The following is a 12,514-nucleotide window of genomic DNA, read 5'->3' as shown; positions in this document are numbered from 1 at the left end:
CAGTAGGACGGTCCTAACTAAGCAGTAGTTGTTCGTTGCAACATTTCCCTTGTTACATTCGGGAGGTATCGCGAATTCTTTGAATGATATACGCTAATATTACGATAGATTATCTTTTCAATGTGAATAATTTTCATTTGACACTATTTATTTGTTTGAATCTTTGTATGTTATGTGGTGGCCCTGAAAAAAATTGAAATGGCAACTGGGATCAATTTTCTTCTCTCTAATATGTGTGACATGATAAAATGTGATGTGTAAGATTATCTCAGGAACACGATGCAATTTTCAAGTTTGAAATTAAAATATACTCATTTGCCGAGAAATATTTTTTTTCGGCAAATTGTAAAAATAATATATCTGCAACACTGCCGGTCAAAATTTTAATTTTCTGGATTTATTTCCCTTTCAAAATTGCGTCATTCAGGATGTCCATAATCAAAAGAGTTCCAGAGTTATTAGCAAAATTATGATGCAAATTATTAGCAAATCATAGTGAATTGGATTTAATTCTTGGAAATATTGTATCTCGAGTTTTGCTCATAATACCTCGGGATGATAAGGTGACATCCATAAATTACGTAACGCTCATAGAGGGAAGGGGGGTATCCTTTAGCGTTACGATTTGTTACATAGGGGAGGGGGGAGGTAAGATCAGCGTTACGTATTGAAAAATCTCTAAAGAGACTCTCCAAAACGAGTATTTTATTGGGAAAACTCTTCTACTGCGTTACGTAATTTTTATGAGGGGATAGGTTTTGGCGTTACGTTTCGTTACATAGGAGTGGGTGAGGGTCCAAAAATTCGTTTTTTTGCTATACGTAATCTTGAATGTCGCCTAAGTGTTTTTCATGGAAAACTGTTTCAAGAACCTGATGAAAATTAATTAATAACTGAAAATTAATTTGAAATCAAAGTATTAATGCCGAAAAATGTAATTTTATTTTTCAAATGCAAAAACAATCTATCTGGCAACACTGGCACTCAAAATTGATATTTTTATGGAATCCCTAACTCATTTTCTTTGAAACCATCTATCAGTTCAATTTCTAAACACCAGTTTTGTAGCCATAATTGAAAGAAAACAACGAATAATTGCACTTAAAAAAGTCGAAAAATATATACCAATAACTCTGAAAAATGCTGGGTTTGACACCCAGAAGACGCTGTAGTTTGATATTTTCTGGATTCCTCAGGAAATTTTCCATAAAATGTCAAATTTTGATATAGATTTGTATTATTTTGAAGATAGATTTTTTTAACCTTCAGTATATATATGAAAATCAGCATGTTTTTATTATTTTCAATTCATTGAGATATTAAATGTTACTCACCATTTTTGTAACACCAATGCGTAATATGTATTCTCTTTCCAGGTTTTCATTGTTTATTTGCATTGTTTTCTCATTAACATCAATTAATTTTATTTATCGTTGTTGTTACTCCTCTGATTGTTTTAGGCAAAAGATGTTATTACTAACGCTATGACTATTGATTTTATGTTTGCCTTAACCTTAATTTTAGGTGTTTTTGGTAAATTTGCTGCAGCTCCTAATGTTCTTCTATAAATGTGTAATCGTAGACTGATTTGCTGATATTTTTTTAAAAGTTTTTGTCTGCTAGAGCTTTGTTCATTTCAATTTTAACATTTGTATTTTTTCGGCTCTCTGACAATTGTTTCTATAGTTGAGATATGTATCAGCTCATCTCATAAATTTAGTATTTATGAAGCAGTAAAATGAAATAATAATTATAATTTTATATTTTCTCAAATTATGCATTACCAGAATGTCAGTGGCTTAAGAATAAAAGTGAAATTCGCTTCTCTTGTGAGCTTCATGACATACCTCTGGACAATTCTACACCAAATGACCCATTGATCTAACTCGAGCTACATAAGAAAATTTTTCAAGAAGAAGTTGCTGGCAGCTGGGAGCTAATAATGTTTTTATCTGAAAAAATGTACACATTTTTGCTTGAATTGTTATGCACTTTCTTATGCAATTTGAACAAATACATGGCACCCACATTTATTACTAGGGACAAAAACGTGTGAACTGCGTTTACTTTTCCATCTTCTGCTGTAACTGTTGAAACACATGAACTTTGGTCGCCTTTTCGGAAAACCGCAAACAAATAACCCGGTGGCGAGGCGTTCACCACCTGCGCCGGCCCGCCCCGAGTTGATTCGCTCTGGTCAGTAATCAAATGTAAATTGCTTCCTGGCTTTGCCGTGTGCCGCCGCTTCGTTTGACGCCAACAATGACATCGAAGGTGCAAGCTTCAATTAATTAGACCCTCATTACCGGCGGGGGAAAAGATCGGTTTCGGTGGATAATTGACCACAAAGGACTATTGTTGGAATGGAGTTACTTCGCTTACGGGTGCGTTTCAAGCGTAATACCCTCTTCCGCCCTGAGTGCAAAGAAAGACACGTCGTCGTTATATTCAACGCGGCTGCTTCCACCAGTGCTGCCAATTATCCAAACTATAAATTAGAAATACATTCATGCAAAAATCCGAGATTTAGAGGCTGAACAAAGAAAGGTATGCGGTTGATCTTGAATAATCGAATGAATTTACGGCTGGATTAGCTGACCTTTATACCGATCCACAATCTTGCTGCAACAAGTATCTCCGAATGGTGTCCGTAAGTGGGTACTAAAAAAATTTCACACACTTGCACTCTCAACCGTAGCAGTTGAATTTCCTATCTCGTCGGTTTTTTAATCGCGCGCTGCTTTTTGCTATTGATTCAGCACCACTTTGTCCGATGCTAATCTGCTACTGCTGCTGCTGAACTTTTGTCGAATGCATGCGAATGCACGGTTTGAAAGTGAGTGCATTATTTGCGTACTGATTGGATTTCGGGTTTTCTCGCGCTTTTGTGCACCCACCATAGTCTTCGTCGTTCCACTGGGAGGGGGACTGTGTTGCACTTTATCCGTGTCATAAATATTTAATTGCCTGCTGCACACCGTGTCCTACGACCACGAGATGGAGAGAGAGATAGGATAGCCGCTACCGGGCAGCGGTTTATTTGCAAACAAGAAACGACAGTGGAGAAAAAACGGTTAGTTAGATGTATTGTAATTTATTGTGACAGGGCTTAGCGGGTTGCGTCGTGTTTGGCGTGCTTTGATGTGCTCCGATCAAGGGTTATTTGCAGCGGCGTGAAGCAGGCAATTAGAATGTCAAACAAATGCGGTCAATCACAGCGGCGGAGGATTCTCTTGGGCTGTTCGTTTTCTACAGGGTAATTTGTAGGAAATGCTTGAGGAGTCGTGTTATCTGTGAAATCTAGATTGTGATAGTAATAATAATCCGGTTTTCTCTTTCTTCTCTTTCCAGCCATCCAGTTCACAGATCCTTCCCCCAGCCACACATCCCTGTATGCGAGGATACAGCTCCGTTCACACACAGCAGCCGGCCGGTCCGATACGGGAATACAACATCGATCCGTACATCCTGCTGGACGAAGAGCTTAAATATATCTTCGAAGATATTAGACAAGTACGTATGCTGAAGATCGGTTCACTAGTTTTATTTGTTTTCTCTTTAGGTGTTCTAGCAAAAATACGAAATTTGGGAGAGGTACTGTGCCGTTTTGGAAGTAAGAGTCTGGCAACGCGGACAAATAAAGCTTCTTGAAAATAATTTGCTCCCTTTTACAGTAAAAAACGTAGAGGAGTGATTCTGCTTTGATATGACTTACCATTTGTCTACCTTTGGAACTGAAATATGAGTGTTTTCTCGGCCATTATGGGAGAAGTGACTGAAATTACACACTAATTGTAAAATGCTTAAACAGCAGACGAACTATAAAGCCTTCAAACATTAGATTACATTTTTGTCTTTTGATTCTTTTATATTTTTAACAACTTAACTCAACATAATGTATCATCAAAACCATTATATCTCTAAACCTCCTACTGTACTTGTAGAGGTTATTATGAGAATAACTCAAACGCTTGAAAGTAACCGTATTCTATAAATAGTTGGCATTTCAACTTAGATTTCCAGAAAGCAAATCTAGCTGTTTCCTGTAACAACTTTGGATGCTTAATTTATTCATAAGATGCATGATAGACAGGATTTTCAATTCAAGGCGATAAAGAGCTTTAAATAGTATCACTTTGACGCGGCTTGTAATTAGTTGGTATTCATCATAGCCGAAGTAAATCTAATTGGTCACGGTTTACAATCACCACAGACAAACGAACACGCTTTAAAAGTCTCGTAATTTCATTATCGCCAATAGGACGTGTATGAATTTAGATAAAAAAACATACCCGAAAAAATATTCCGTACCTTCTCGCAACAGCTAAAAATGTGTAACGTAAATGTGCCCTGTTAAAATGCATATAATGGTATTACCATTGAATGGATTTTAAACGCCAATATCTTGATCGAAGTTGTCCTAAGCTTATGAGATAATGCTTGATACATTTTTTCAATAGTAATTGAATGAAAAGTTGGTTGAAAATCAATCATGTTTGGTTTCGTTTTGCAGCGTTCAAATAATCTCCAGCTAGCTTCTAGCGGCTAACCAATTACGAGCTCGTTTTCTGCTCGCAATGTTTATTTTAGATCCATGTTGTAAGAGACTCCACCTTTTTTGCAAGTTATGTCATTTTCCCAGTTTCGCAAGACGCAAAGAGATTTTATGCCGTATGTAATACAAATATACAAGAACATCAATTCGTGTTGACAAGCAGTGAAACTAGAGCGAAGAAGCTTTGATCGCCAGGGCTGGTAGCGAGTCACTTTACAGTGATTTTATCACAATTTTGAGCTTAGTCACTTTTTTACAACAAAAAGGTTACTGAGTTCACGATTATAGCTCTAAATGAGCAAAAATAACTATTTCTGCATTAAAATATACATTGGAAAGAGTGCTTCTCTTACTTACTTTACTTCTACGGCGACAGACCGATTATCGATCCAATGTCGAATCCAGAATACGTCGCCATGTCACTCGATCTTGGGCTGCTATCCTCCGATCTACCCTAACACCTATTTCGCGGGCATCCTCGTTGACAGCAAACATCCAACGTGTGCAAGGCCTACTTCGAAGTCGACGGCCTCTATCGGGACTTCTGCTAGTCTTCGCTGTTCGTTCTTCCGGCATTCTAGCTACATGCCCAACCCACTGCAACCTGCCATGTTTATCCGCTTAACTATAAGACGATTTGTACACCTGGTACACTTCATCATTCATACGTCTGCGCCAAACACTATTTTCTAGTTTGCCGCCAAGGATTGAACGCAAAACCCTACGCTCAAAAACACCAAGAGCTCGCCGATCGGCCTCTTTCAACGTCCATGCTTCATGGCCGTTGAGGGCCACGGGAAAAATTAGTGTTTTGTAGAGTGCAAGTTTAGTACGGGTTTGCAGACTACGGGACCTCAGCTGGTTACGCAATCCGTAGAAGGCCCTGTTTGTAGCTACTTACTTACTTTAGCAGTCTAGAGCCGTGGTGGCTCGTGCCGTATCAAGAATTTTCCTTCATTCTACTCGGTCCTGGGCTACTCGTCGCTAATTTCCTAGACGTCTCGATACTCGCAGATCCGCTTCAACCTGGTCAAGCCATCTAGCACGTTGGGCCCCTCTATTCCTGGTGCCGGTGGGGTCCTTGAAGAGAACCGATTTTACCGCGCTATCATCCGGCATCCTCACGACATGCCCGGCCCATCGTAACCTCCCGACCTTCGTTAGGTGTGCAATGGGAATCTCTCCAAGTAGTGTCTGTAGCTTGTGGTTCATACGCCTACGCCACTCTCCGCTTTCGGTTTGTACTCCACCAAATATTGTCCGCAACACTTTCCGTTCAAATACGGCCAGTGCGCGTATGTCCTCTGTGAGCAGCGTCACGGTTTCGAGTCCATAGAGAACTACGGGTCTAATTAGGGTTTTGTACATCGTCAGTTTCGTGCGGCGGCGTATGCTCCTGGATCGAAGCGTCCTGCGAAGGGCAAAGTAGGCTCGATTTCCAGCTTGAATACGTCGTTGGACCTCCCTACTTGTGCTATTGTCGGCGGTTACCAGAGATCCCAAGTATACGAACTCCTCTACCACTTCGAGTTCGTCGCCGTTCATGACCACCGTCCGTGGGAGGCGAATGTTAGGTTCTTTCGAGCCTCTTCCTATCATATACTTAGTTTTCGACGCATTTATTTCTAGTCCAACTCTTCTAGCTTCCACTTTTAGTCTGGCGTAGATTGCCTCCGCCGTCGCTGAGTTTCTTGTAATAATGTCCAGGTCGTCTGCGAAGCCCATGAGTTGACTACTTTTGCTGAAAATCGTGCCTCTCGTTTCGATGCCCGCCCGTCGGATTACACCCTCAAGGGCAATGTTGAACAGTGTGCAGGATAATCCATCTCCTTGTCTCAACCCTCTGCGCGCTTCGGAGTGGTTCGAGAGTGTCCCCGACACGCACACGCAACACATCACTCGGTCTAAGGTAGCTTTGATAAGTCGTGTAAGTTTATCGGAAAACCGTAGTCGTGCATTATTTGCCATAGCTGGTCTCGATCGACTGTATCATACGCTGCCTTGAAGTCCACGAAAACATGATGTGTGGGCACGTTGTACTCCCGGCATTTCTGAAGGATCTGCCGGAGAGTGAAAATTTGATCCGTAGTAGCGCGTGCTTGTGTGAAGCCCGCTTGATATTCTTTCGCTAAAGGAGATAGACTGCGGAGTAGGATCTGGGAGAGGACTTTGAAGGCAGCGTTGATCAGCGTAATGCCGCGGTAGTTGCTGCATTGTAGCCGATCGCCTTTTTTATAGATGGGGCATACAACTCCTTCCATCCATTCCTCCGGTAGTCTCTCTTCCTCCCAAATCCTAGAGATTACCCAGTGGAGAGGCGTTGCTAGAGCCTCTTTTCCGTGTCTATAGAGCTCTGCCGGGAGCCTGTCCTTGCCGGCGGCTCTGTTGTTCTTAAGTGACCCAATTTCCCGTTCGATCTCCAGGATATCAGGAACTGGGACACTACTGTCGTATGTAGGCACTCCAAGGATAACTTCCCTTCCGCCTCCTTCCGTTGCTCCGCTATTGAGGTGCTCATCGAAGAACTGCTGCCACCAACAACCACCTCGCGCTCGCTTGTGATCAGGTTTCCCTCCACGTCCCTACACATATCTGGACTCGGTGTGTAGCCTTTACGGGATTGGTTCACTTTTTCAAAAAACTTGCGTGTATCGTTAGCCCGAAGCAGTTGCTCCAGCTCTTTACGATCTCTGTCCTCCTGCTGGCGCCTCTTCCTCCGCAGAATCGTGGTCAACTTATTTCGTGCTCGTCGGTATTTGGCCGCGTTCTCTCTTGTGGCGATGCTTAGATATTGTTTCCAAGCTCTTTTCTTCCTCTCCATCGCTTGCTGCAGAACTGGGCCTTGCCTCCACGGACTTTCCACACTTTCTCACTTTTGCGACAGATCTGCAGAGCCACGATGCCGAATTTACGGGGTTCTAGCTGCTCGAGCAGCACCCTGTCTCCGTCCACAAAATTTAGCGACTTGCAGTTCCAGGTACCGAGTTTCCACTCGTGATCCGTTTTTCGTTGCCTAGATCCATACCGAATGTTCCGAGTTATATTTTCTTGAATGTTTGTAGTGTAATTGTTTAGGTAGGTTGCCTTACTAGGGCTACGCTACCGAGTCTCGTGATGGGGCTGCCATCTTGGACTTAGCGTTCGAGACAACACGTTTCTTTATTCAGCCGCCCGCTCCGGGTCAGACGCTGTCATGAGCCGCCCCTAACCTGGGAAACAGACGCTCAGAAAGGCTGAGCTTTCCTCCGAGGAGGTCAGCCCACCTCCCCCTTTCCTGTCAGCAAACGACCAAGGTCCCACCACGGGTTGGTTACCATGATCTTAGCTTGGTTACTCGTATCCCGGCTGGTACCACGGGGAGGTAGGGATAGGAGTTGCTGGGCAGGATGCTATGGACCATAATGGGGTCTATTTTATGCCAACTAGTACGGGTTGTGCTGCAGGTACGCTCTGCCCAGCCGTTTACCAGCCAAAGTTGTAACTAACGATGGGTAATACCTTGAATGATTTACAAATAACTATTTTTTCATAAAAAAGTTGCTTTCAATAATAAAAATAGTTATAATATTAACGCTGAAAACACGTAATTGTATGTAGGGTAGTGAACATATTCTAAGCAGCTTTAGGAACCGCCTGTGTATTAAGACGAAATACTCGAAATGTATTGGGTGAAATTCAAGCAGTAGTATATCAATCTGTTCTCTATCTTTTTCTCTGTCAAACCTTTTTTTTTTAGATTGTAAAACTATGTTAGCAATCTTTAACAATAATCAATTGCAGTTACCAATCGAGGGACACTATTCCAATCACCTCGAACCTATTTTAAGCAGTTTCCATCTGTTTTGCAGGCGTGTTTTTTTTTCAGTACCCGAAGTGGCTCCTGAATAGCTGCAATAAAGGTTGATTTGTTTCGATTGATATTTGTTCACAGGTTTCTTTGCGATTACCGGTATTTCTTATATTCGTAAGACAGCTAGACAATCAAAGTTTTCTTTCCCATCATTGAAATTGTCGATATTGATCAAAATTCAGGAGTTTGAGGCCTGTTGTCTTCGACTGATTGAAATAGGCGCCACTGCTTAAGCCGTTGCTTACCCTAATTTCTATTTTTATTTTTTTCTGTAATGTGAGTTAGTTTTCAGTTATGTTTGAATTTATGAAGGTGACCAACCGAATTTAGCTTTTGCGTCTAAAATGCTTCAACTTCTTCGATGCTATGGCGTCACTAAACGTTTAGTTATGATTTTATGACTCCCACCGTTGACACATGTCAATAACGTAACATAGAAATGCTTCGAAAGTATCTCTTTCGATCGATAACCTTCTCTGTCCAAAACTGGTAGAACTAATAATGTTTCCATTACTCGTAATTATCATTTTCAGACACTCTAACGGGTTTCCCATAAATCTACAGCTCACACCGATGGCGCCGGTGTCAACTTCAATGTTTTGTTTTGACGGATCCACATCAACTATTCAGTATAGTGGGTGATATCTCATTCATTATTCGGACGGTTGACGTAAATTCGTCGGAATAACCAGTTTTTTTTTGGGAAAATATAATCGAGTTTGATTCACCAGAACTCGTTCACTTAACTATATCGTACGTCTCCTTATAAAAAAGACAACACTATTCTTCCATTTGTTATCAGCAAATCTATATAACAAAAATCTCATCCGTGATTAGGTGGGATTAAATATGGTTTTTACCACAACCAGGCAATAATGCAATAACGAAATAAAGCAACACAATCGGAATCGAATTTTTTGCCCACTTCGTGGGATTCAAAGCCTCGAACAATTCTTTTATCCAAAATGAACTATTTTTAACCGGCTTCAAAAAGATTGAACTCGATTGTTATTTAATGCATTGTTATAACTGCCGACAGGCTTACGATGCTAGCCGCATCTCGGAAGCAATCACCTTCCACGACATTATGGTTGTAAGTCTGCCGCAATCTCCTAATTGATCTCTTCACTCATCATTCTTAATTTAACAGCCCAAACGGAGCCCGCCTCTCGTGTGGTATTCTTTTTCTTCGGTTTTGTACGTCGGCAGTGTTGTTTTTATTACTGACGGCGGAGGAGACCATCGGAGTCAGCATGTCTAAGGTCACTCGGCAGGTAACCAAACTGGCTAGTAGCAAGCGCGTACAAATCTAAGCGCCTGTTTTCGGCGTGATTTATTATAAGCTGAAGATGGTTACTGCTTTCTTGGTGCTGATAATTACGTTATAAAAATTGTAAGCAAAAAGCGAGGTGTCCAATTGACATTCGGCTTAGTTATGAAGTTGTTAGCGGTGTGATGTGCTTTTAATTAACAGCCATCATGAAAGTGTCAAACAGCCACGATGCAGATTTTTATACCAGTCGAACTTGAACGTGTATGTCTTTTGTTTTCTTTCCCTAATTTTATGTGGTCATCATAGAGGATCAATAGATTATTGAGTTTTAATTCCCCATTTAACGTTTTGTTAACTCAATCTTGAAATCTCTCGATTCGGGATAGTAACCATATTTTGCATTAATTTGACATTTTTTATACAGATTCTTTTTTAATGATCAGAAGATCGAAACATGTTCTGTGGCTCGAGTCAAGGTAGTATAAAGCTGTATAGAACAAATATTGACCGCCTGGCAGTTGTCAAATATAACCGACAGTTTGCCTTGGACCACCATCGATGTCACACAGGTTACAGAACTAACCGATAGCTTTCTCGTCTTTCGTGTTTGCCAAAAAGGTTTGTTCGCTTCTAATCAGAACTTATGCGGATCCCTTGATTTATTTATTCTGTTCGGACCTAATGGATCGCCACAATGGTATCGCACCACCCAACAGGTGTTGGCAGTTGCTGTATCACAAAAGGTCTTCAATAAACCGGTTCGTTCGTATGCGTACAGTAAATTTTTCGACGCGGACGGGCGGTGAATTGACCGCGCTCCTACGTGAAATGCCACCGAGTCTGTCGCGATGCTCTCGCTATCTCATCCGCGGGATTGACAGAAACAACACAGACACAGGGTGGTGCGCTGGTGCGTCACCGCACATTTTCATAGCGAGGGAAACCGGTTGTCGCGAATCGGTTTGGTGCAGCAGGACTGCCGGCATTGGTGTTCTTTGTTTCTGGATTTCTCTTTCTTTACCAAATACCCCGCAGGCTAGTTAGTTTCTTTCGAAGCTTTTTTTTATCTAATTCAGTTATATAAACAGTGAAACACTGACGTGTTAAACTTAATATAAAAAATTGTGTTTCATTTTTTATGGGTCAAAATAGATCAGATCATTATTTAATTATTTCCTCGATATGAATCGAATTTCGATTTTTACACTGCCGATTTGGATTTGGTGGAACTAAAATTTGTCTATGTTTTATCAATAATTGAATTTCAGGATGATAGCATGGCTCTTAATTTATTATTTAAATTTTAAATTCCACCAAAAATTACTGATCATTTTTCAAGAAAGTCGTTAATACTGTACCCAAAGCGAAGACCATTCTAGACTAATTTCATAAACATGTAGAATTCTCTATTCTAGTTTGTTTCGTTTCGTTAAAAAAAAAAGCGCGACAAAAATGTGATTTATGGAAACATTTGAAAAATCAAATCAATTCAGAATCCATTTCATTGTTTCTCGAAGAGTCTATGCATTTCATTTTTCGCTTGCCTAACTCTACACTCTATCTGCTTTAATGAACCTAATAATTGGATTTATTTTTGAATTTGTTGATTCCTCCCAGAAAGATACCCGACTGGCCCACAAATCTGCATAAAAAGCTGAAAAAAGCATCATTTGGAACTGAAATTTTCTGATGCCTTCTATGAAAAAAAAAAAACAAACTTCCTAAGCATCAGCTTAACCAATTTCAGTGCCAATAGTTGGATTTCCATAAACAATATTTTAAAAATATCCACAAAAAAGCACTTAGGGTAGATGAGCCAGTAATGGTGGGTGTACCAGTAATGGTGGTATACTAACATTTAGGGTTATTAAGGTATTCCAGGATAATAATATATTATCAGTTAATTTTTATTGATTATGTGGAAATATGTCTACGATTTGGTAAAAATATTGGTTTGAAATCTTATTTAAACATTTTGTATTTATTAATTCATTCAAGAGTTAAAAAAACAGCAAGTTTCTCACGAAATTTGTAACGCAACAGTGAAATTTCGTAGCTTGAAATATCAATGTAAACACGTATTCTGTGGCAACAGTCTTCGCAGAACTGTTCTTAACTATTTTTCTTACCATAATCAATAGAAAAAATCACAAATAATCATCAAAATACTGAATAAATTGAAACTCCACTATAGGAACAATTCAAGTACCCCTGTTCCAGTAATAGTGGTAGTGCTCCAGCTAACATTTGAGGTTAGGTTTTAACTTAGCAGATATAAACAAAATGTGGTGCGCGAACTACTTTCGTGTGTAAATCTGACTCTGGTTCACACAATACAGTCCAGTTACCGTTTTTCTTACATTTTGATATTATAGGTAAGTTTTTATTTCACCTTACACCAGCGGTAGGTACCGCCGAAACGCAAGGATATATAACAGAGAAAAGAGATGAGAGAACAGCTGAAAGTTGATGAGATGCAGAATGACAAACTTGAGCTTCTTCAAGCTTCAAAGCTTTCCAAGCGCTAATGTGATACAGTACAATGATTATTTACTGCTGATTTTCTCTGATTTGGACTATTTAATTTTCTTTTATATTTTTATAATAACATTCGAATTTTTTGATTCATACAAGCGCTCGTAAAGTGTTCCTTGATTTGAAGAACAAAATTGAGCAGACACAAAGATCAAAAGTAGAGTGGGGTAAAACTACCGGATAAGATCCTTCTAGCAATGCGAAGCATCATCTGGAGCAAAAGAAGTAGTTTGTTTTTTATCTCACAACTTTTTCACCATCAAATTCAAAACGAATAATTATCACAGCTCATGCTAGGCGA

At 40.1% G+C, this 12,514-nt stretch overlaps 1 protein-coding gene across 4 annotated transcripts in view; it reads left to right on the top strand.

The window, feature by feature from the left end:
* LOC129718433 (all trans-polyprenyl-diphosphate synthase PDSS1) overlaps window positions 1-12,514 on the top strand; it is a 245,333-nt gene that overhangs the window by 141,723 nt on the left and 91,096 nt on the right. For all 4 annotated transcript variants that reach the window (XM_055669220.1, XM_055669219.1, XM_055669217.1 and 1 more), the window contains exon 3: window positions 3,352-3,513. In XM_055669220.1, the coding sequence (XP_055525195.1) occupies window positions 3,352-3,513 (162 nt within the window). The remainder of the gene's footprint in view (window positions 1-3,351; window positions 3,514-12,514) is intronic.

Source organism: Wyeomyia smithii, chromosome 1, assembly GCF_029784165.1.
Source record: "Wyeomyia smithii strain HCP4-BCI-WySm-NY-G18 chromosome 1, ASM2978416v1, whole genome shotgun sequence".
Taxonomy (NCBI): domain Eukaryota; kingdom Metazoa; phylum Arthropoda; class Insecta; order Diptera; family Culicidae; genus Wyeomyia; species Wyeomyia smithii.
The sequence above is the reverse complement of the archived record's forward strand: the minus strand, read 5'-3'. Positions and strand labels throughout refer to the sequence as shown.